At 46.5% G+C, this 25,411-nt stretch overlaps 1 protein-coding gene across 5 annotated transcripts in view; it reads left to right on the top strand.

The window, feature by feature from the left end:
• BRD7 (bromodomain containing 7) overlaps positions 1 to 20,913 on the top strand; it is a 227,341-nt gene extending 206,428 nt beyond the window's left edge. For 3 of the 5 annotated variants that reach the window (XM_060254446.1, XM_060254447.1, XM_060254445.1), the window contains 10 exons: positions 606 to 729; positions 989 to 1,064; positions 3,654 to 3,761; positions 5,057 to 5,189; positions 6,830 to 6,941; positions 14,137 to 14,193; positions 17,458 to 17,572; positions 17,676 to 17,819; positions 19,233 to 19,376; positions 20,706 to 20,913. In XM_060254446.1, the coding sequence (XP_060110429.1) occupies positions 606 to 729; positions 989 to 1,064; positions 3,654 to 3,761; positions 5,057 to 5,189; positions 6,830 to 6,941; positions 14,137 to 14,193; positions 17,458 to 17,572; positions 17,676 to 17,819; positions 19,233 to 19,376; positions 20,706 to 20,764 (1,072 nt within the window). In that variant the 3' untranslated portion in view covers positions 20,765 to 20,913. The remainder of the gene's footprint in view (positions 1 to 605; positions 730 to 988; positions 1,065 to 3,653; positions 3,762 to 5,056; positions 5,190 to 6,829; positions 6,942 to 14,136; positions 14,194 to 17,457; positions 17,573 to 17,675; positions 17,820 to 19,232; positions 19,377 to 20,705) is intronic. The other 2 variants (XM_060254449.1, XM_060254448.1) reach the window with 2 other exon arrangements.
• Positions 20,914 to 25,411: the final 4,498 nt, after the last annotated feature.

The raw sequence follows: 25,411 nt of genomic DNA, 5'->3' as shown, positions 1-25,411 counted from the left end.
TGATATATGACAGAATTTGCAGATGTGTTAACCCGCCCTGTGTATTCTGCCTGATTCTCCATGAGAAAGGCAGAGAACAAATAGCATAAATAAATAAAAGTGTCAGCAATTATAACCAATATGGGAGGTGGCAGATTTTTGGAAGCTCCCTTGCTGCTTGACTGCCAAACACACACTTTTCCTACCGCATTGTGTGTTAGTTCTTAAATTGGTGTGAATTTGTAACTTTTTTTAAAAAAAATCTATCATTGGCTGCCACCTTCGCAGGAAAAATGTGGGTTAAAAATGTCTGAAACAAATAGTTACTTCCATTTTAGTGCAAACCATGGCGTGTGCTTCACCTTTCCACCCAGCGTTACAAACCAGCTTCAAACAATGGCATTTGATCCTAATTTAAAAAGTCAGCACAAACCACGGTTTTCCCATTTGGACGTAGCAGCAAGTTTGCATGGGACAAGCTGGTTAAGTCACACTACACCCATTCTCATACTGTCATTTGAATGTACCCAGAAAGCTTTTGGTGGTTTAAATTCCCTTTAGTGTCCTTCTGTATTTTGAAGGAACATAGTAATGTTTGTGGTGTTTTGATTAATTGCTTTTTACAGGAAGGACAAAGAGCTGCTGGAAGAAAAAATTAGGAACAGTAATTTAGAGAGGGAACAGGAACTGATTGAACAGATCATCAGAGAATCAGGAGGGAAATTAACAAAACGGCCTGCTAACGCTCAGGTAAACAGCCACAGACAGATGCCCATTCTCCAGATAACTTTGGGTGTGATCTGCCCTAAATTAAGCTCCCTTAAGTCCTGTAGATCCTATACAGTGATCACTGCTGTTAAAAATCCCAATCGACTCTCATAACTTTCATTAATTGAAACTGTAAGCAAAACAGCCTGTTAAATTATGTAGGGTTCTCTCCTCGTGGCAGCTCTTTCACAGGCGCCGCATGCGGGAGTCTCGTTTTTAATTGCTTGATCTTTTCTTTCAGTGCGAGTTTGAAAGAAGAAAACCTGACGGCACAACCACCCTGGGACTTCTTAATCCAGCCGAAAATAACGCAGGGGGTAATGCATGCAATAAGTAATTTAAGAGTCCTTCCTTCCAGCGGTGTGTATTACTGATGGATTTCTGCAGTTTGTAGCGGCGCTCAGGAAAGGCTTCGGGGGGCCGTCTCACGCTTCTCCCAAGGAAGCCTTTCTTAAAATGCTCTGAAAACCCTCTTTAATCTCATAAGGCTCAAAAAGGCTTGTCCTTCATGAGGGACTTCCTTTGAAGATGAGAGCGATGATCTCAAACCTTGGATCGTTCCATATCCATTTTTTAAAGGTCGAACAGGCAAATGTAACTCGTGCCATTGCACTGACCTGGATCGCCTAGGCTAGCCTGATCTTGGAAGCTGATTAGCGTTTGTCAGGGCTTTTTTTGTAGCAGGAACTCCTTTGCATATTAGGCCACACCCCTCTGATGTAGCCAGTCCTCCGAGCGCTTACAGGGCCTACTGTAAGCTCCAGGGGGATTGGCTACATCAGGGGTGTGTGGCCTAATATGCAAAGAAGTTCCTGCTACAAAAAAAGCCCTGGATGGGAGACTACCAAGGAATACCAGGGTTGCTACGCAGAAGCAAACAACGGCCAACCACCTCTGAGCATCTCTTGCCTTGAAAACCATAAGAGGTTGCCATAAGTCGGCTGTGACCTGACAGCAAGAAAACAAAAACATGCTATTGAGTTGCAGCCGACTTAAGGCGACCCTGTAGGGTTCTCAAGGTTGGAGATGAGCAGAGAGGTGGAGAGTCAGTTTGGTGTAGTGGTTAAGAGCACACGGACTCTTATCCGGGAGAACCGGGTTTGATTCCCCACTCCTCCACTTGCAGCTGCTGGAATGGCTTTGGGGCAGCCATAGCTCTTGCAGGAGCTGTCCTTGAAAGGGCAGCTTTTGTCAGAGCTCTCTCAGCCCTACCTACCTCACAGGGTGTCTGTTGTGGGGTGGGGGGAAGGTAAAGGGGATTGTGACCGCTCTGAGATTCAGAGTATAGGGCGGGATATAAATCCAAAATGTTCTTCTCCATCGACTTCCTCTGCGTAGCAACCCGTTTTCCATGGTGGTCTCCCATCCCAGTACCGACCCTGATTAGTGTCCATGCTTTGTCTGGTATAGACTTATTGGAGCTGCTACAGTAGTAGAATTCATGTTCTTTATTCAGAAGGTGCTGGGTTCAAGTCTCCGGCAGCAAGGCTAGGGAAGACTTCTGGCTGAGAAATGCTGGAAAATTGCAGCTGGTCAAACCATATGGGGCTGAAAGGGTCACTAGATTAAATTAGTCTAAGGTAGCTTTATACGGTCCTAAACTAACGGACCGCTTCTAGTTATTGTGACATACCAGACTGACTTCTTGTTCATTGCTCAAATCGCTATGAAGTCTTAGGCCAGGAATCCCCAACCTTTTTGAGCCTGTGGGCACCTTTGGAATTGTGACACAGTGTGGCAGGCGCAACCACAAAATGGCCACCACAGAAGGCGGAGCCACACACCCACACAGAGGAAGGAGAAGACGACTGCAGATTTATACCCTGCCTTTTTCTCTGAATCAGAGTCTCAGAGTGGCTTACAATCTCCTTTATCTCCTTCCCTCACAACAGACACCCTGTGAGGTGGGTGGGGCTGAGAGGGCTCTCACAGCTGCTGCCCTTTCAAGGACAACTCTTGCGAGAGCTATGGCTGACCCAAGACCATTCCAGCAGCTGTAGGTGGAGGAGTGGGGAATCAAACCCGGTTCTCCCAGATAAGAGTCTGTGCACTTAACCACTATACCTGACTGGCTCTCCAAACTGGCTACACCAAACTGGAAGCCCCTGCTGTTGGTGACAAAACACAGACTGGAAAAAAGGACTGCGAGGGAGAATAAAACCAACCCTGAAGCGGCAGCTGCCCCTTAATGTTATTTTAATCTACGCAGCCCATCACATTCATAGCCAATCAGAAGCCCTGCTGGGCAGGAGTCCCACATGGCCCACCCAATCCCTAGAAACTCTTGGTGGGCATCAGGAAAGGTGTCATTGTGCCCCTGGGCACCACACTGGGGACCCCTGTATTGCTGGCTATTCTGTAGTATTTTGCCTCTTCAATTAGAAAAGGAGGCAAATGCTGTTCTTGTTGTGTTCTTAGTGTTCTGGGTGTGCTGGAAGAGAGGCAGGTGATATTAAATAAAAACGAGCAACAGCACATAATCAAATTGAGACCTAAAGCATTTGTGTGAGAAAAAGTATTTCCAAAAAGTTACGGTCCCAGAATCATGAGAAGAAATATGCACGACTGTGTGAATGTATGTGCACCTGGAGGTCATGGTAACTTCTGGTGACTGACCCCTACTGGGGGCCTGGAGGATTTTCAGAGAGGTGGCTGAATAAAGCCTGCCCTTGCCCTCCCGACTGCTGGTATTCCAAGGAGGTCTCCCATCCAAGTACTTGCCAGAGTCGACCCTGCTTAACTTCTAAGATCACATGAGATCAGGCTGGCCTGGGCCATTCAGGTCAGGGCTTATGAGAAGAAATCTTGGAAACATACGGGAAGTTTTACGTACAGTACTGAAACATAAAGCCTTCCGAAAGATTGGCTTACATCTTTTGTCTTGTCCATATTCTCTCGGGCAGCAGAAGTCGGTCCGAATTCCGCGAAGCTGGGCGTGACGGCAGGAAGGCTGCAGTCAGGCGTGAACACTTTACAGGGCTTCAAGGAAGACAAAAGGAACAGAGTGACTCCAGGTGAGCGCTGCGGCTACATATTCTTCGGTACAGGAAATAAACTGTTTGGGTTTTTTTAAAAAAAAAATTAATGCTTTTAGGTTTCTGTCTTGCTTCTGACCATAAAGCTCCCAAAAAGATTTTGCAACACGTTAAAAATGAATTTTATATCTGCATGGGTACTTCTGCAGGTCCTGCTTTGTTTTTATTTAGTGAACTTACATTCCGCCCTTTCCTGCAGACGGGCTCAGGGCGGAGCGCAGCATTTGAAAACAATCTGGCAATAAATAATCAAGGCCATAAGGACTGCAAATCCGTCAACCGAGGCGCTTAATGTCAATGGGAGGGAATCCAGTAATAGGCCAGAAAGATGTTATAACAACTCTAGAGCAGCATGACAGCTCAGCAGAACAGCAAGGGAGGACAGTTTAGATGTATAATGGACACCCGCTGCCTCAACCCTACCGAAATATAGGGCCCGGATCTCTACTGGGAGCTGATTGGAGTACTTGTGCATGCAGATAAATCTGTTAAACCGATTAGGATTAGATTAGACAGAAGCGACGCTTCCATGACTCATGTCTGGTATTTTGATAGAGCAGGGCTGGCAGGCCGTTCATAAAAATGTCAGTTCGGATTCATCAATAACTGTGCATCGAAAGCTTCATACCGTACCAAGCTTCCAAACAGGCAGTGCTGGATTAAACCTTGTGGAGGTCCCTAGGCAGTTGAAATCTTGGGGGGGGGGGGGGCTCACATATTATCTCATACGTTTTTAATTTTAACCAACCAACAATTTTAATAAACCAATTTTATTACCCAAAACTTAACAACCAGGGAAGAGCCAGCCCGGGCCCCCTAAATGCCTACTTGGCCTATTTGTTAATCCAACCCTGCAAACAGGCCAGTTCTGTGGTCCATCGTGTGAAGCTAACGAGGATTGTAACTGGTGGTTGGGTGCTGCTCCACTGCGCAAAGCCCTGCACGAGCCCATCCAGTACAGACAGGGAGAAACTGTGGCAAGGGTGAGGCAGTTTGGTGATTCTAAACGTGTCCCTAGCCATGCCAGTGAAACCAAAGCACTTCTTCTTTCTGCACTTCATACCATAGTGGCATCATGACCACCAACCTGAACGTTACGTCAGAAACAAAAGTGGTCACACACCTGCCTGTCTTGAGGCATCTCTGGAACAGGCTTTCGTTGTTAGGACAGGATAAAATGTGTCTTGGAAGTGTTGTGATTATGGCAAGTATGGTTGCTGACGCTTAGAATTTAATATTCTGCCTTTAATCGTTCCTGCTGTGTTTTCTTACAGTGATGTACCTGAATTATGGGCCTTTTAGCTCCTATGCGCCATCTTACGACTCTACCTTCGCAAACATCAGCAAGGACGACTCAGATTTGATTTATTCGACTTACGGGGAAGATTCTAATCCAGGGGGTTTTAAGTGAGTATTCCGCAAACTAACAGACTTCCCTTTATTTTGGCTCCGAGGATGTCAGCTGAAACCCAGATCTCGTTTTATTTGAGAAGCGTTTGCGTCCAAAGAAAGTGTTTGGTTTCCTGCTAGAGAAAGAATCAACAGTTTTGTCCTTGGCGTTTTGTTTGCTTCCTTGATGAGTTGCGACCAGATGGATCTAATTTGATCGCATTCTTAACATTCCACCAAATCCTAGCGTTCAACCTCTGGGATTCTTTCACAGATAACACAAACCGAACAGGTAATGCTAGTTCTGTGGTTCCAAGTCACTCGTTTCTACGTTCATTGTGCATTTTCTTCTAAGGTGTGGAGAGCCAGTAGCCCAAAACAAATTCCAGTTCAGTTCTTCAGGAGCTTGGTATTTGTTTGCTGTGACAAGCTATAGAGGAAAACAAACCTTTTCCCACCCATCTTCTCCTTTTTTGACGAGGTAATGGTTGCAAAGTTCAGCCTGAACTTCAGCTGGACAAGAAACTGGCTGCGAGGTTTAGAGTAAACCGTGTTCTGCAACAGCTGTCGGAGAGGCATTTAGTTCCTGGGACATTGACTGTAACACAGTACACACGTGGGGTAGAGCCTGAACACATGAAGCTGCCTTGTGCTAAACCAGACCACTGATCCATCAAGGTCAGTATTGTCCACTCAGACTGGCAGCAACTCTCCCAGGTGTCCCCAGGTGGAGATCTTCTACATCACCTACAAGCTGATCCTTTCAACTGGAGATGCTGGGGATTGAACCTGGGACCTTCTGCATGCAGAGCTGACGCTCTGTCACTAAGCCCCAGCCTCTCCCTTCTTCCTGTCTTTTCCTATCACTCCACAGAGCAATGGGTTTTTCCCCCCTCCATTGACGTATTTACAACTCACCTTTCCTTTGGCTCCACTTTGAAGCCTTCCTTCCTCCTCAGCAGCCTTTGTCCAACCCTAAGGGACTGCTTAATTTGGAAGGAGGCCATATAGAAGATGGTTGGATCCACTCCAGTACTACTGTAGGGGGTCTGCAGCGAGGGTGCTCGAGAGCACTCTAGTCCTTTATGAGAACACGTTCTAGTCCCATTCCAGGCCAAACACTGCTTATTTAGGGAATATTCCTTTTGCCTCCCTTTTTTGCCTGTTCCCACCATCAATTGCAGCACATGTAGTTTGCAGACTGAATTGCTTGCATCTAGTGCAGAATTAATTTGCATAACTGACTGGTGAAGGAAGTGGTGGCAGCTACAGACATAGACAACTTTAAAAGGGGATTGGATAAACGTGGAGCAGAGGTCCATCAGTGGCTGTTCGTTCTAAGATATAGATGGAAGACTGAGGCAGTGATGCTCTGTATTCTTGATGCTTGGGGTGGGGGGCAACAGTGGGAGGGCTTCTGGAGTTCTGGCCTCGCCGATGGACCTCCTGATGGCACCTGGTTTTTTGGCCACTGTGCAACACAGAGTTGGGCTGAGTGGGCCATTGTTCTGATCCAACATGGCTTCCCTTATGTTCTTAACATATGCTGATATGGTTATTAGATGTTTAATACTTCATAGGGAAAGCTACTGGAAATGCATATATGGGTTGCTTTCCATAAATCGGCATAATGTTTTGCATCTCTGACCCTTTTCCAGTATTAATGAGTTTTTGGCGAAGTCTCAAGACTACCCCTATGTCATGGCCGACAGCCTGCTGGACGTCTTGACCCAAGGAGAGCATTCTCGCTCACTCAGAGAACTAGAGACGGTGAGGCTGTTTGTGTATTACTCTGCAAGTAGCAGGATGAAGGGCTTGACACTCAGAAGATTGATAATGTAGTGTGAGTTGGTGGGGGGGAGGCGGTATGCTTCTCTTTCACCCTCAGTTGACCAACAAAATAGTCAAAAAATGAATCGCTTGGATCCTCTGGAAGATTTTTGTACATTCTAGGGCACGGCTGTCAAACTCCCGACCCGCAGACCACACCTGGCCCACCCAGAGACCTTAATGGAAAATTCAGTCCATGTTTTCCTTGCAACTTGGTACAACTTTCAATGGAGTGGAACTAAGGCAGTGTTTTACAGATTTTTGCAGCATTTGTGGCCAGTTGAAGTTCCTTGCAAATAAAGGGTTGACACTTTGAGCCAACTTGTGTCTGCTGAATGTCTGCTTAGTGAATACTCTAACCTGGGAACCCACAGCCAAAGGAGGATATTACACTGGAGAGCCATTGCTAATCTGAGTAGACTCGGGGTGGGGGGGGGGGGCAGGGAGAAGCTTGCAATGCCCAACCATTTCATGTTTTCCCAGGCTCATATCATTTTATATTTTAAGTTTCTGCTGTGATCCTTGTGCTTTTTCTTCATGTTTTATTTTAAAAACTGCATTCCCAAATCCCACTATTCTCCCACCTTTCCATTTTAAACAAAATATCACAAAAGTTTTAAGCATGCATGTTTGGATGTGTGTGTGTATACACACACACACACATCTACACACACACACATATCGCCACTACCTGGCATTACATTTTATAACACATACGGGCGGGCATTACATTTTATAATACACACGGGCCTCGGCGGGGAGGGTGGGGTATAAATCGAATTAAACATAAACAAACATGGCCTGACGCTGCAAAGTCCCATTTGGGTCAGATTCGGCTCTCATTAGCAGATGAGTTTGACAACCCTGTTCTAGGGTCCTTGACCTGAGTAGCCCAGGCCAGCCTGATCTTATCAGATCTCGGAAGTTAAGCAGGGTCAGCCCTGGTTCTTGTTTGGATGGAAGACGACCCAGGAAGTTCAAGGTTCCAACAGCAGAGGCAGGCATCGGCAGACCACCTCTGAACATATGAACATATGAAGCTGCCTTATACTGAATCAGACCCTTGGTCCATCAAAGTCAGTATTGTCTACTCAGACTGGCAGCAGCTCTCCAGGGTCTCAAGCTGAGGTCTTTCACACCTATTTGCCTGGACCCTTTTTTGGAGATGCCGGGGATTGAACCTGGGACCTTCTGCTTCCCAAGCAGATGCTCTACCACTGAGCCACCGTCCCTCCCAAGGGTTGAACGCCTCGTACCTTGAGAAGCCCCCAAGGTTGCTTACCTGATTATATATGCACGCCACATTGACTATTCAGTCATTTCTCCTCTTTAGCCTCTCCCTCTGCGTGGCCACTTTTCCAGTCGGTGTTGTATATTGTTGAAAGTAGCTTGCAATGACCCCACCCCACCCCCGGTTAAATATGTAAATAAAAATGGCTTGGCAGAAAAACCCAAAACACAGTAAATCAGAAATGCAAAATTGCCAAAGAACAAGGCGGGCAGCCATTTTTATCCATAGGAGTAGAAAAGAGCAAGAGTCTGGTAGCACCATCAAGACTAACAAACTTCGGGGCAGGGGGTGAGCTTTCCTGAGTCACTGCTCACGAAAGCTCATATCCTGCTATAAATGTTTATTTATTTATTTCTCAGATTTATATCCCGCAGGCTCAGGGCGGCCCACAACAGTCAAACTAAAATAATAAAACAGTAAATAAACAATTAAAGCTTTTACAATTAATTAATACCAATTAGATAATTTTAAATCAGTTTAAAACAATTTAAAACAATTTTGGTGCTAGTGTTGATTTCACTAAGTTCAGCCATGTTGGGCATCTACTTATACTATATTTCAGCTAAAGGCAAGTCGAAATAGGACTGTTTTATTTATTTATTTATCTGGGATTTATATCCCGCCCTTCCCACCGAGTGGCTCAGGGCGGCTTACAACATATATAAAACTAACATAAAAATATAAAATTACACTTTAAAATTAACATTTCATAATATATAATTAAAATCAAACATTTGTTATAACTATACATCATTAAAACAGACAGCAGTCGTGGAGCTACACTCTATTCAGCTTCAGATAAAAATTCAGTAGACAGTATACAGCATTCAGTAGTCGGTATACAGGGCCGTTAGTTGTGGGCCAGCTGGAAGAGGACTGTCTTACAGGCCCTGCGGAATTGGGTAAGATCCCGCAGGGCCCTTACCTCCTCCGGCAGCTGGTTCCACCAAAATGGAGCCATTACAGAGAAGGCCTTGCGGAACTGAGCAAGGTCCCGCAAGGCCCTTACTTCTTCTGGAAGTTGGTTCCACCAGTGCGGGGGAGGGGGCCGCAATTGAGCAGGCTCTTTGTCTGGTAGCTTTCAGTCTTGCCTCCCTCGGCCCGGGGATTGACAATAAGTTCTGCATTCCAGATCTGAGTACCCTCTGGGGAACATGTGGGGAGAGATGGTCCCTAAGGTAGACAGGTCCTCGGCCATATAGGACTTTAAAGGTGATAGTCAGCACTTTGTAGCAAATCCGGAATACTATTGGCAGCCAGTACAGTTCCCGCAGCCTTGGCTGTATGTGCTCCCATATAGAGAGACCCAATAACAGCCTGGCTGCCGCATTCTGCACCAACTGCAGTTTCTGGATACGAGACAAGGGCAGCCCCAAGTAGAGGGCATTGCAGTAGTCTAGTCTCGAGGTGACTGTTGCATAGATCACAGTTGCTAGGTCGCTGTGCTCAAGGAAGGGGACCAACTGTCGTACCTGCCTAAGGTGAAAGAAGGCGGATTTCTCAGTGGCTGCTATCTGGGCCTCCATTGCCAATGTGGGCTCCAGCAGCACCCCCAAGCTTCTGACTTTGGGTGCCGATATCAATGGCGCCCCATCAAAAGCTGGTAGAGGGATTTTCCTTCCCAGACCGCCACGACTCAGGCAAAGGACCTCTGTCTTCGTCGGATTCAGCTTCAGACAACTCAGCCTAAGTGTTGGTCTTTAAGGCCCTACTGGACAGTTGCTCTTTTCTACTGCCAAAGGACAGCACAACTAAAGAATGCTCTCAGGAACAAAGCGAAAAGCTTTGCAGGAACCTCCTCCAGCCCCCAGGGCTACAAAAAAACAAGGCAGAACAATTCTAATTCAGTTCCAAAGTGAGATTGGGCCACGGCCGCAGAATTACAGCTGAGAAAGCCCCGCTTTCTCATGGACATTGGTGGTATCTGAAGAACCCAACAGATGTATTAATTCTGACTTCTACTCTGTCGATGTGCCTGTCTGGAAAAACGAGTCCATACTTTTTTGTCCTTGCACATTGGGGAACACAGTTTTCTAGCTCAGTTGCTGTGAAATACTGCAAAGGGCAAACAAGGAAAAACCTAACCTGAGGCTGGAAAGTTTACACAGTGATTCAGTTTCCTGTGTTAAACGTTATAGCTGTTTTCTCCAACTTGGCATTTACAGCTCTGTTTTTCTCTTCATGCAGAGGTACGTATAAAAAGCTCCTTCGGCCCACAAAACTAGAACCAACACCTTTTTTCCAATAAATTCCTTGAAAGGAGCAGCTCTTTTCCCTACCTAAGCAGAATGGTTTCCATCCAAGAGAGAGACCGGCTTGTAACAGGGTTAGAAAATGCTGATCCCCATTAGTTAAGGTGGCAGTTTCCCCTCTCTCCCTAAGCTAGGAATCCCCAACCTTCTAGGAAATCCAGTGCAACCATTTCCTGTATGTGGCTATACACACCTTGGGCAATGCTTGGTCCAGACTTGGCTTATGGATAAATCTGGAGAACTAACATCAACCATCGGGTTAGTTATCTTCCATAGTCATAATTAACAGCAAAGGAAGATACATAGTCTATGAAAAGAGTTATATTTGGCTGTTTAGTGCCATGGTCAGACATGAACATACGAACATATGAAGCTGCCGCCTTATACCGAATGAGACCCTTTGTCAGAACTGGAACGAACTTCAGACGATTCCAATACTTGTTACAAAGTAAGGATCTTTATTGAAGAACTACAGTGCTAGAGCTACGAGATAACAGTAATGCCGGGTCCTGGCAGTTGGTTACATTTTATGCCATCAGCAAAGTACAATAAAGCTATCATTCACACGGGTTACAGACAAGTGTCTCCTTTCCCAGGCTTCGTTATCAGAAGGGAGGATGCTTCCCTGTGGTGAAGGCCAAACGGCCTGTCTTCAAAAGGGCACCTGTGGATGTTGAACAGAGACTATCTGTCGCCCGTCATGGAGCCCTAAATATTTGGAATAGCTATGAGGCGCAGGGTTAATTGCTCAAGCTATGGATTCTGTGTTAGTGTTAGGTTACAGCATGGAGTCAGTTTAGTCAATGCAGACAGAGAGAGAGTTACAAGTTCTGACACCCTTGGTCCATCAAAGTCAGTATTGTCTTCTCAGACTGGCAGCGGCTCTCCAGGGTCTCAAGCTGAGGTTTTTCACACCTATTCGCCTGGACCCTTTTTTGGAGATGCCAGGGATTGAACTTGGGACCTTCTGCTTCCCAAGCAGATGCTCTACCACTGAGCCACCATCCCTCCCATAGTATATTTTGTAAAAAAAATGCAGTATGTGGTGTGCATGGCTAAGATTTAAACCGCTGAGGCAGGCCTCACTGCTGAAACACATTTGGTTTGGCTTGGATGTACTTTATGCAGTTTGTAGATCTGCCCGGTCATAGGAATGGTGCTTGCGACCTTATGGCATTCCCATGTAAAGTTATTGTTTTATTGTTTTAACCAATGTTCCGTCTAAGCTGCAGAGTCTTGTGAGCAAAAATCCTACTTTGTGAGCTCCTGGCATTAAGGTTGTGAGCTGCTGCGTAAATCACTGTGCTCTGGGGTCCTCCTTCCTGAGCTAAGACAAAAAGATGCGAGCCGGAGGCTAAAAATCTGTGAGCTAGCTCACGCTAACTCAGCTTAGAGGGAACACTGGTCTTAACTGTTCAAATTTATTTCTAATTTTTATTATTATTGTTTAAATTTGCTGTAATCTGCCCTGAGCCCATTCGCGGGATAGAATGGACTAGAAATTAACAAAAATAAATGCAGTTTTTACAAAAAAGGGGTGTGGTTTTTTTTGCTAGGGCAGGGGTGGCCAAGCTTGCTTAACATAAGCCACATAGAATAAACGTCAGATGTTTGAGAGAAGGAAGGCAGGCAAATAGATGTGGGAGGGAGAGGTGGGGGAAGAACAACTTTAAATGCATTCTCCAAGCCACCATCTGGCTTGGCTTGGAAAAGTGACAGATGTCTTCTCCACGCTGGCCGATGGTATGGTGGGGGCTTCCAGAGCCACACAATTTGTGTGAAAGAGCCATACGTGGCTCCGAAGCCACAGTTTGGCCACCCCTGCACTTGACCAAAGGAGCTTTTTATATGTACTTCCAGGAGATCTCCAGTCTGGAGGTTGGCAACCGTGCCCATGCTCATAGAACAGGCGTAGTTGATGGGGCTTGCATCCGGCCACTGTTCATTGTTACAGCTCTATCTAGCCTTTAAACTTCTCTGTGTGTGCGTAGTGAAAAGACTAACCTTTGTACATGTATATGCAACCAAAGATTTTATTGTGATGGACAGTTTAGCATATTTGTAATCTGGTTAAAGCTTTTGCTTTAGTTTTAGCTTTTTAATTGACTGCGATGATTCTATGCATAGGTTTTTTCCTATTGAGTAGGACCCAGACAGCTTTTTCAGTGAATCTCATGCAGTTCCCTTCCTTCCTCCACCCCCATCTCACATGACTTTTATCCAGGAAGGTCCCATGATCCCTCGCGTGGTCCTTCTGACGGACAGAGCAGGACCTCCTGTCCCCCATTTTTCACCAGTCGGATCCAGCTCACTGTGAGATTTCCTTTTAAGGAAGATTAGTTTGCAGGTCACTGTTTGAACATACGACGCTGCCTTATACTGAATCAGACCCTCCGTCCATCAAAGTCAGCCTTGTCTACTCAGACTGGCAGCGGCTCTCCAGGGTCTCAAGCTGAGGTTTTTCACTCCTATTTGCCTGGAGCCTTTTGAGTTGGAGAAGCCAGGGATTGAACCTGGGATCTTCTGCTTACCGAGCAGATGCTCTACCACTGAGCCACCGTCCCTCCCCTAACATGGATGGAAATACAGCTTTATTTTTATTGTTTGTTGTTGCTGCTGCTGTCAAATCACAGCTGACTTACAGCAGCCACTGGTGGGGTTTTCAAGGCAAGAGTTATCCAGAGTGGTTTGCCAGTTGCCTTCCTCTGCAGAGCAACCCACCTCTCTTTTGGCAGTCTGCCCTCCAAGTGTTAACCAAGGCCGACCCTGCTTAGCTTCCGGGATCTGACGAGATTAGGCTAGCCTGGGTTATCCAGGCCAGGTGGAGGAAATCCTGTGTGCAGGAGGAGAAAAGAGCCTGTGGTGCGGGAAGGAGTGACGTAAGAATCTAACCCAGGGGTGTCGAACTCATTTGTTATGAGGGCTGGATCTGACATAAATGAGACCTTGTTGGGCCGGGCCATGTTGGGTTGGGCCAGGCCATGTGTGTACCTATTTAAGATTAGGTAGCAGAGATATAAACTTTATACAGAACACAGAAAAACAAATATATATATTTAAAAAAACCCTAAAACATGCTTAAAACGTTAGCACTCATTGGTCTTAAAGGTGCTTTCTTTGTATTTCTCTCATGGGTTCCAAGGAACTGGGCAAAAGCAGCTCTGGCTCTTTCCTTCCTTCCCCAGGGGACTGATGGGAAGAGCCTCAGACAATAGAAAGAAGAGAGGCTTGGCTCAGTACTTCTGCTGTGGGATTGAGAGAGCCTGGAAAAAAAAGCTCTGTCTCCCCCCCCCCCAAAGGAGGAGCCTCAGCCAATGGAGAAAATAGAGGTTTTGCTCTGTAGCTCCTAAGCAGTTGAGCAAGCCTGGCAAAGCAAGCTGTGATGCCAACGGAAGCAATAGAGAGGGAGAAGGAAGCAGATGACAGGCAGTTGCTCAGGGGCCTGATTCAGCCCCTGGGCCACATGTTTGACACCCCTGATCTAACCAAAGAGATTTGAAGAACCCATGTTGATAAACAGCAGTACTGCAGAATCCTGTTAAATGGCATTAAAGGTGGCGTGCACCTCATTGGGTCCTTTTTGCATTTACAGCCAGCAGTCGAAACCGAAGGCAGGCCTGAAAGAGCTGGCGTGACAAAAGACACAGAGGTGATGCTTTTCTGCATTTTACTATAACAGTCTGGTGCAAACAAGCTGCAGGAACCTGTTCCATCATTTCCGCTGTTGCTGAATCAAACAGCCCAATAATACCCATATCAGGCCTCAGATTCAGCAGGAGCTCACAGGAGCACAGCTCCTGAACCTTTCTGAGGGTTCCCCCTCCTCCTCCCCCCCACCTATCTTGTCCATTGAATAGCAGGTGCAGCTGCATTGCAGTCCCTGGATTAGGAGAGCAGGCAGCCAACCAGCCTCCAGGAGCTTTGCCACACCCCCCAGCAGCCCTCATTAACCCCTGGAGAAGTCTGTGCCATCCTTTCTCCACTTCTTATGTGATTTTGGGTGGCGAGTGGCTTGCTGGCCTTTTGACTGTGGGGGGCGGGGGCAGCCAAGGAGAGCCCCAGGTGAGCGAGGCTTGCTTGGGCTGGCTGGATCTCTAATCAGCCCAAGCAGGCCTCACTCGCCTGGGGCTCTTCTTTCTTGTGTTGGGTTGCTTTTGGTTGGTTGTGGGGGTGGCATATGCTAATTAGTTATGCTAATGAGCTTCACCACCTATTTTTCTACAAAATGACCCCTGAACCATATTATAGGGTTGCCAGCTCCAGGTTGGGAAATACCTGGAGATTTTGGGGGTAGAGCCTAAAGAGGGCAGGGTTTGGGGAGAGGAGGAGCTTCAATGGGGAATAATGCCTTAGGTTGAGGGAGCTGGGCATGTTTAGCCTGGAGAGGAGGCAGCTGAGAGGTGATATGATCACCATCTTCAAGTACTTGAAGGGCTGTCATATAGAGGTAGGACCAGAACCAATGGGTTGGAATTAAATCAAAAGAGTTTCCATCTTAACATTAGAAAGAACAGGCTTCCTCAGGAGGTGGTGGGCTTTCCTTCCTTGGAGGTTTTTAAACAGAGGCTAGATGGCCATCTGACAGCAATGAAGGTCCTGTGAATTTAGGGGGAGGTATTTGAGAGTTTCCTGCATTGTGCAGGGGGTTGGACTAGATGACCCTGGAGGTCCCTTCCAACTCTATGATTCCATATTTCAAAGCAGCCATTTCCTCCAGGTGAACTGATCTCTGTCACCTGGAGATCAGAGGTACTCCCAGGAGATCTCCAGCTATCTTGCCTATTCTCATAGAACGGGCATGGTTGATGGGGCTTGCATCCGGCCACTGTTCATTGTTACAGCTCTGTCTAGGCTTTAACCTTCTGCTTGTGTCTAGTGAAAAGACTAACCTTTGCAGGTTTTACCTGTGGCTACATCTCATTAAGACTCCAGTTGTAAGAAGCACTTCACCAGCACCTTTAATATCGTGCAGCCGGACTGTTTCTATTAAAACGAACGTGTTTCAGCTGTTCAGCGTCATGCAAGTTCTCACACCCTCCAAGTTCACTCTTATCTTGGCAAGGTAGTCGCTGAGGTAGTCAACGTACCTGTGTCAGGGAGGAGGAGGCACTGCTGAGAAATCCAAATTATTTACTTAGTACGTTTTTAAAAAAAAAATCCTGTCCTTTCCCCAGGGAATTTAGGGCTGCTTCTCTCCTCATCTGTTTTATTCTCGCTATCACCCTACAAAGTAGGAAGTTAGGCTGAGAGAGAACGACTGGCCTTGAAGTCCCAAGTTTCATCTCAAGCAGAGATACAAAATTCCCTAATCCTAGCTTGACAAGGTAACCTGGTTTGGGACCGGTGTATCTGGAGGGCCATCTTTTCCCGTATGTTCCTGCCCAATGAGTAAGATTACTGGAAGAGGCCCTCTTGACTGACCCATCAACCAATTAAACGGGCTCAAGGTGGATCACAATGATGCTCGACTGGTGGGTATGCAACAGACAGACTTTTGGGTGGCAGCCACACGATTAAGGAGACAGCCTGTAGAGAGCCAGTTTGGTGTGGTGGTTAAGTGCCCGCTTCTCTGGGAGAACCAGGTTTGATTCCCCACTCCTCCACTTGCACCTGCTGGAATGGCCTTGGGTCAGCCATAGCTCTCGCAGAGGTTGTCCTTGAAAGGGCGGCTGCTGTGAGAGCCCTCTCAGCCTCACCTACCTCACAAGGTGTCTGTTGTGGGGGAAGAAGATAAAGGAGATTGTGAGCTGCTCTGAGGCTCTGATTCAGAAAGAAGGGCAGGGTGTAAACCTGCAGTCGTCTTCTTCTGCCCAGTGAGGTGTGTCCGGCCTCATCATGCTCAATCTGTAGGTGTTAACCGAAGACTTTTTTTCAGGGTAGCGTTCAAGTATTTTAGTCCGTCTGCTGGCGGTTTAAAATTTGTGACTCTTAGTTCGTGGCATTTTACACGTTTTGATGTTTTATGTTCTGCTTACGCCTTGAGTTCCGTCAGGCAGAAAGGTGGCTGTTAAATGTTTTTAGAAATAACTAACCACCCCGCCAGCTTTGCACCCCGTCAGGGAAAATATTTGCAGGAGGGGTCTTCCATGGGCGCCTTCAGGCTTTTGGTGCCAGCTCATAGGAACTGAGAAATTAGCATCAACATAATGACCGCTGATACACCATCTAGTATTAAGATGGTCCACGACAGGAACGGCCAAACTTGCTGAACATAAGAGCCACGTAGAATAAACATCAAATGTTTGAGAGCTGCAAGACATGAGCATCAGATGTTTTGAGAGCTGTAAGCTAGGAACATCAGATGTTTGAGGGAGGGAGGGAGGAAGGATGGAAGGAATGAAAATAGATGGAGGGGAAGGAGGAGGGAGAGGTGGAAAGAACATATGAAGCTGCCTTCTACTGAATCAGACCCTCGGTCCATCAAAGTCAGTATTGTCTACTCAGACTGGCAGCGGCTCTCCAGGGTCTCAAGTTGAGGTTTTTCATGCCTATTTGCCTGGACCCTTTTTTAGTGGAGATGCCGGGGATTGAACCTGGGACCTTCTGCTTCCCATGCAGATGCTCTACCACTGAGCCACCGTCCCTCCCCTAAGCAACTTTAAATGCATCCTCCCAGCTGCTGGCTGGGGAAGTGATTTATAGAGAGAAATGCCTTCTCCAAGCCGGCTGACAGGGCGGTGGGGGCTTCGAGAGCCACACAATATGTGTGAAAGAGCCACATGTGGCTCCCGAGCCACAGTTTGGCCACCCCTGGCCTACTGCTTCATTTTTAGGTCTGTGTATTAGAAAACAGGGAATGAATTGTGGTGGTAATTCCCCCCCCTCCCACCCCCAAAACATAATTCGCTTGCATTGTGTCTATATACATTTTTCTGCTTGCAATTTAAAAGAGTGTATTTGCTGCCATCTACAGATCGTGGAAATGGAACCATCCAGGAAGCCCGAATCCTCTCTTAGTAAGGAGAGGCTTACCGCTCTGAGAGCCGTGACCAATTTTGGGCTGCAGCTGGAGGAGTTTGAGTCGGAAGGTGAGCACGAGGGTCTCCTAGCCTGTCCCAGCTTGGCTGGCTTCTGCGTTGGTTTGTATTGCTATGGTATGAACACGCATCCCTCTGCCTTTCAATTCAACAGAAGCAGAAGTCTTCCAGAAGAAACTCGACGAAACCACGAAACTGCTCAGGGAGCTCCAGGACGCTCAGAACGAACGGCTGAGCACGAAGCCGCCTCCTAACATGATTTGCCTTTTGGGGCCATCGTATAAGGAGATGCATTTGGGTGAGCACAGCTCTCAGTGTTCAGTAATGCATGGTTTAGATCCGATTGCCAGAAACGCCAGGGGAAAGAACTGAAAGACAGTAGGTTATAATCAGTTTTTTACCCTGGAATATCAAATGCTTTACAGTGAATTATCATTGAGCACTTTTTCTTGTATTAGGTTTGAATGAAGTCCAGTAGCAACTTCCTAATCCAAACACAGGACTTCTCCTGTACCTTTACCTGCATTTGTTGCCAGCCAAGTTAAGAAACTGAGGAGGGTTTTTTCCATTACCCAATGGCTCTTTCAGTCCAAGCTTTTTCTCACCAGGGCAGGCTGTTTACATTCAACCATCCCCTGCCAAGGTTTCTGTGCTAAATATTTCCACAGTGGCTGCTCCAGGGTATTGTCGCACATGTTATTTTCATCGCTTGTATGTCTGTATTATGCTGTTTTTTCCTCTTCTGCACTTTTGCCCCCTCTAGTGGTCGCTTCAATGTTTCATCTGCGTACCTCTGGCTTATTTACAAGTCCTTTTAAAGGGCTTAAAGCAATAAAATATCCAAGTGACTCCTAGAGGAAGCCAAACATGCAGAAAGGGGGGAGAAGGCATATACAGACATATACAATGTATGTGAAGAAATAAATAATACATGTGGGAAAGCCCTCAGTGTCCCACAGAATTAGAGAGCAGAAATTATCCCATTCTTACAGCTTTGTCGCCATTCATCTTTGGAAGGGTGGGAGTTATGTGCTACCCCCTGAAACAAGGTATTTTAGAAGGGCTTGCACCTTTAGGAGAGCCAGTTTGGTGTACTGGTTAAGTGCATAGACTCTTATCTAGGAGAACCAGGTTTGATTTCCCACTCCTCCATTTGCAGCTGCCAGAACGGCCTTGGGTCAGCCATAGCTTTCGGAGTTGTCCTTGAAAGAGCAGCTTTTGTCAGAGCTCTCTCAGCCCCACCCACCTCACAGGGTGTCTATTGTGGGGGAGGAGGGTAAAGGAGATTGTAAGCCACTCTGAGATTCAGAATGAAGGACAGGGTGTATAAATCCAATATCACCTAACATCTATCTAGGAAATGTTGTAACATGCACTGTTCTCTGTGCTACTGTGATTACAGTGATTCCTCTTCCTTCTTACACACTGTGCTTTTAAAATTTCTGTTGACTTCAATTCAACCTACTTCCATGTGGTCAGCATGGTAAAATTGCAGTCCTGGGGAGTAGCGTTTGCGCCTCGCTCTCTAGCATATGTTCTTAACCACCTCACATTCAGAGGGCAGGAACTTGCGACTTACAATGTGAAGAAAACAGAGTTTCATGTAGTCCAGCTGCAGGGCTTCCAGGTTGTTTTTAGGTACCTCGAAAGGATTGGTTTTAAACAAAGTGTACATTAACTCATGCCTTTTTAATTCTTGTATCTTTTCCAGCGGAGAGAGTGACCAGTAATCTAAAAGAACTTGCCCAGCAAGTAGCACCAGGTGATATCGTGAGCACCTACGGAATCCGGAAAGCCATGGGGATTTCAATCCCTTTACGGGACGCGGGAGACAACTCGGTCGACTTAACCGATGGTGAGTAGCTAGATCACATTTCACCTTCCCTATGGAGATTGGTTGCCGCAGTGAGTGACTTCCTCACATGGAACAAACTGTAGCGGCCTCCGCATAGTGAGCATATTACGTAAGAAGAGCCCTGCTGGATCTGACCAGCGGTCCATCCCATTTCACACAGTGGTCAACCAGTTGCCCCAAAGGGCCAAGAAACGGGGCATAGAGAGGCCAGGGCCTGCTCTTCAAGCTGTCTCCTAGCACTGGGATACAGAGGTTTTCTAGCTAGGGAGGCTCTGAATATCAGCCCTCTGAACGAAACACTCAGAGCCAACTAAACTTGGCAACAGAAGTTAGTGTCTTGCATTGCACATTTTGCATAGTGCCATCATTCAGGCCTGGAAAAAATCTCCAGGGTTAAAGACCACACCGACCCCTTCCCTTTTCCATCTCTGCATAGGAATGGGAAAGAACCTGAACTACAAATGAGAAAGTCTGGTCAGATCTTGGCTGTGCCGTGAACTTGCTTAGGGCTACAGACAAGACAAGACCCTTTAGACAAGACACACCTCCCAAGACACCCCACCATCCCCAATGTGAGGATGATACTGGCCAACCTTATACTTTAGTTACGATTTATAGCATTTGAGATACTTTATTTGATTTATATCCCGCCCTCCCCTCAGATGCTTAACATACCCTGCTACTAAGTATTAATTCAACAATTATTTCCCCCCTCAACCTTGGCCTTGAAGTGGGTTCTTTCTTTCCCGCCTTCTAATTGATTTTTGTTATTTATTTATTCATATATTTATATCCCACATTTCCTGTATTGTAGTTCAAGGCAGCTTACAACGATAGTTACATTTTCAGTTAACCCCCCCCCCCCAAGAAAAACCTCATGCTCCAAATCCCCCCCCCCCTTTTAAGAAAAGATGCCTGCTACTGTTCTAACCTTTTCAAAAGCCTTGGCAAGTAACCAGAGTCTTCACGCCTCCTGACAATCTCCAAGGAGGGCCCCCTCACCTCTTTAGGGAGCCCATTCCACAGATCTGGGGCCATGATGGAGAAGGCCCTGGGTGCTGGTCAGTTCTAGACGGGTTATCCTAAATGGTAGGATAGCTGGGGGATAGATGGAAGGAGATAGTCTTTCATCTACGTAGGCCCAAGGCTGTGAAGGGCTTTAAGTTAAGGAGTGTAAGCTTTAAGTTAAGGAGTTTGCACATTTCCCAAGCCGGTGGTGCAGTGGAAGTCACCACATTGTAATCAGGAATTTAGTAAGATGCGCTTCTTAGCTGAAATAAGCAAAGTGATGGTAACACGATTATTGTGCTGGATTTTTTTCCCCCACAGATGTGCCGGAACCCTCAAAAACTCCCATCACCATTGATTGTGAAGCAGTTGCCACGTGATGCTTTAGAACAATTTAAAATATAAATTGCATGTGTGTATGTTTGGGGGAATATGTTTGGCAATATTCGTCCTGATGCGTGTACTTGCCCCCTTTGTGTTACTGTTCTGTCTGTGTCTGTCTGAATTCCTATTAAAATTTAAAAATCAAGCCTCCTTTTCTAATGTCAGCTCTGAGGCACAATTTGAATTTCACAGGAAACCAGCGTCAGAGTTGATCTTCCTGGTTTGCACTAGAGGTACTCTCTCATAACATAATCGGCCTTCAACGCTCCAGAGAGAACTTCTGTATTACCTCGTAACAGACATGGAGCTTTTTTTAAACAAAGGGGGAGTCAGCTCAAGTTATGTATCTGGGCCCATGCAACTACTACAACTGGTGGAGCGAGAGTATAGCTTGGAGATACCCTTTTAAAAAAGGAACAAATTGGCTTTGGAAGTAGCAACCCGATTTGCTGTCTCAAGCAGCAAAACAGATTGTTTAATAGAGAGCCATTACGATGTAGTGGTTAAGTGTGCGGACTCTTATGTGGGAGAACCGAGTTTAATTCCCCCACTCCTCCACTTGCACCTGCTGGAACGGCCTTGGGTCAGCCATAGCTCTCGCAGGAGTTGTCCTTGAAAGGGCAGCTTCTGGGGGAGCTCTCTCAGCCCCACCTACCTCACAGGGTGTTTGTTGTGGGGGAGGAAGATAAAGGAGATTGCGAGTCACTCTGAGATTGAGTACAAATCCAATATCATCTTCTGTCTCAGGCTGTCCTAGGATTGCCCAGTCTGGGCTGGGAAATACCTGGAGATATTTTTTTTTCTTTCCTCCCCGACGACAGACACCCTGTGAGGTGGGTGGGGCTGAGAGAGCTCTCCCAGAAGCTGCCCTTTCAAGGACAACCTCTGCCAGAGCTATGGCTGACCCAAGACCATTCCAGCAGGTGCAAGTGGAGGAGTGGGGAATCAAACCCGGTTCTCCCAGGTAAGAGTCCGTGCACTTCACCACCACACCAAGCTAACAGAAATAAAGTGCACAGTTGTATCATCCCGAAACGACCCCTCCCCTGGTCCGCGGAAGAATGGTCTTCTACAAAACCAGTCCCTGGTGCCAAAAAGGTTGGGGACTGCTGCTGTAGGGTTTTTAAAGCAAGAGACAAACAGGTGCTTTGCCATTGCTTGCCTCTGCCTAGCAGCCCTGAACTCCCTTGGTGGCCTCCCAGCCAAGTACTAACCAGGGCTGACCCTTCTTCGTTTCTGAGATCCGAAGATTGTCTGGCCAGCCTGAGCCATCAAAGTCAGGACAGCAGTGAAATTCACAGATTAAGCATCCTTCTTTCCTCCCCCTCCCCCCCCCGCCGCAAAGGGTTTCAGAACATCCTTTAATCCAGGGGTGTCGAACTCTTTGTGATGAGGGCCGGATCTGGCATAAATGAGACCTTGCTGGGGCAGGCCGTGTGTGTCGTAAAATGTAAGGCCAGGCAGCAGAGGCAATCGAAGTTTTGGTCTGCAGCTCCTGCACGATTGAGCGAGCCCGGCAAAGCAAGCTGTGATGCGGAAGGAAGCAGATGACATTGAGTTGCATGCAGGCATGATAGGAGCCCTCCGGCCACACGTTTGACGCCCCCGCTTTAAGATGACATCACGAAAACAGCAGTTAGGAAACAGAAATATCCTAAATTTTAATCCAGTTTTGTTTCGTTTTTAACGCAAGGCGATAACCTTAAAATAGAAAACACGGAGCTCAGCAGGCTATCTTGACGCAGCGCGGCGTGAACAGCAGCAGTAAACAAAAATTAATGCCTTCGTTTCACACTTCGCTGTCTGTGGCTGGCACGCACTTCATAGATCGGTGCCAATCATAACAATCAGGCTCTAATGGTTAGTGAGGAAATACAGACCCTTCAGACTGATGCAGAGGAACTTTAAAAGCATTCTGGACATCTGTATGTTATTTTTTTTTTCCTTAGAAACCTAATGCACACACACAACCGAAAGCAAATGCATTACATAATTCACATTATCCTGCAGCTACTACCAGAAGGGGATCCTGCAATGCTGCTTTGTAGCACCGTCTCTTTTCCTCCCCACGGTTCAACTAAGACTTGAAAAAGTTGCAACGCTGCAATAGGACCCCACTTGAAGAGATTTTTTTCCTGTCCTGAAACAGGTGCCCAAGCCCCTGCATCAATTTTAATTACACGGTAATCATAACGAACGCTACAAGGCAAAGCACATTGCAAAACTCTGAGGTCGGCCAAGTTCCAAAAAGCTAGAATCGAAACAGCAACGAAAGTCCCAAACCCTCAAATCTGGAAGAAGTCTTGGAGGTGGCCTTGTCGGTTTCCATTGGGTCTCCGTAAACTTTCCACCCCGCCCTGCCAGCAAAAGGGCTGCATAAGAGATGATGCTGGGTCAATTAGGATTAGACCTACTTACGGGGGGATGGGGAATTGTAGCAGGAGCTCCTTTGCATATTAGGCTGCACCCCCCCCCCCCCCCGATGTAAGCTCTTGGAGGATTGGCTACATCAGGGGTGTGTGGCCTAATATGCAAAGGAGCTCCTGCCAGAATTCCACCCCTGCCTACTTAAAAGGCATTTTGCAAAATCTGAGACAGCCAATGGATACTTAAGCACGTGTAGAAAAAAACATAACCATGTCAGAGGTTATTCATGCTATTCTTACTTCTAAAGTAGCATTGTGGTTTTCATGGTATTCTTGCTTATAAAGTAACATCGAAACATACAGCCCCAAGGGTCATCCAGCCTAAACCCTAGCACAATGCAGGAAATTTACAGGTACCTCCCCCCCGCCCCCCACACTTATCCAGTGACCCCTGCTGTGGCCAGAGGAAGGCAAAAAATCTCCAGGATCCCTGGGCCAATTTGGCTTGGAGGAAAATACCTCAGTACTTCAGTTTGTCTCTCTCCCCCCAAAATACACATGAGTAGCTGCACCAGCAAAATAACTTCATGAGTCAATGCTGTTACGTTTTTCACATGGAACATAATTTACAGCCCCCCCCCCCAAAAAAAACCCAACACATGCCCTTGTAAGGTTTGGTAGCTGTTAGCGATTGGCCAAAAAAAAAAGTCAATGGTCCCCATAAGATATAATGGGAAATCTATTAGGAAGTTTGTTTTTTGAAGTACAGGCACCAAATTTTCAGCATAGCCTCTCCCCAAGTTTCAAAAAGATTGGACTAGCGGGTCCAATTTTATGGGCCCTCAAAGAAGGTACCTCTGTCCTTCACTGGTTTCAGTGGAAGTGGGGGAAGAGCATTTAAAGGGAACACAGTCCCTTTAAATGCCTTTTGCAAGTTGATACAAGTGCACTCTGAAGGTATTTAAAGGGCTTAAAGTCCCTTTAAACACCCTTTAACTTCAGCTATCCAGCAGTCCCAAAAAATTCTGAATATTTTTGGGATATTTGGGACTCAGGTATTTTGAATAGCTGAAAAAAAATACTGATATCTATATCTGGCTGAAAGACTAGCCAGAAATACCAACAAGGTATTTTCCTGCTATTTTTTTGGCATGGATATACCCCAGCAGCTGTTTCTGTTTCCATTATATAAGGTCTCTCAGGCACAAAAATACTTCACGATAAAAGTTTTCCAAATTGGCCCCATGCAATATTTTCTTTATATTCATGGTATCATTTAGGCAAACTAAACCAGTTACACTTGAAAAGGAGCTCCCAACTTTTATCAGGAACTTCCCACAGAATACTTTCGGTTTTCTGCAAATCTACCCAGCCATCAACATGTTTCAAACTGAATTTCTGAAACCTCAACTTATTCTCCTTAGGCAGGTCAGTTGGGCTGTCCCTTTGTAGGAAATCAGTCTCTTTGGAGCTGCCCTAGATAGTTGAACTAATGAACAATTATGAAAACAGTGACCAAAAAGGAGGATTATTAGCTTTCCGAATGGGACCGGAGAACAAACCCAAGGAACAAATCCACACGCCTGAAGTGAGAGGCAGGGGAGGAGTTGTAGCTCAACAACACAGCAGGCGCTTGACAAGTATGCAAAGACTCTCCAGTTCAATCTCTTGCATCTAAGGATCTTGGGCAACAGATGTTGGGAAAACATCTGACATTCCTTGGAAGTTAGAGAACTGCTGCCCGTCAGAGCAGATGATGGATCAGCGGCCCAACTCAGTATAAAGCAGCTTTATGTGATCAAAAGCCATTTTGGAAATGCCAAAGCTTTTAACGTGCCTCACAGTAAACGTTACTCCCATTCTCCTCGTTGGCTTTCAATTATAAAACCCAACAGGGAAATGGTTGGTAGCATCTCTGCAACAATGGATGCCAGCGGGGTCCTTTTCCCATACGAACACTTGGATCCAGCAACGCACAATCATAAATGGACTTTGAACGATGCCACTGGCGCAAGACCCTGCGCTACATCTAAGAACATATGAGAAGCCGTGTTGGATCAGGCCAATGGCCAATCCAGTCCAATACTGTGTCACACAGTGGCCAGAAAACAAACACAAACCAGGTCCCATCAGTGGGGCCAAGACACTAGAAGTCCTCACACTGCTGCCCCTCCCAAGCACCAAGAATACAGAGCATCACTTGCCCCAGACAGAGAGTTCCAACACTACGCAATATCTACCACTTTCCTCCCTAGATATTGCAGTGCCCAGAAATTG

The sequence above is a fragment of the Heteronotia binoei genome, chromosome 14 (genome assembly GCF_032191835.1).
Source record: "Heteronotia binoei isolate CCM8104 ecotype False Entrance Well chromosome 14, APGP_CSIRO_Hbin_v1, whole genome shotgun sequence".
Lineage (NCBI taxonomy): Eukaryota > Metazoa > Chordata > Lepidosauria > Squamata > Gekkonidae > Heteronotia > Heteronotia binoei.
Note: the sequence above shows the minus strand (reverse complement) of the source record. Positions and strands in the feature narration are given on the sequence as shown.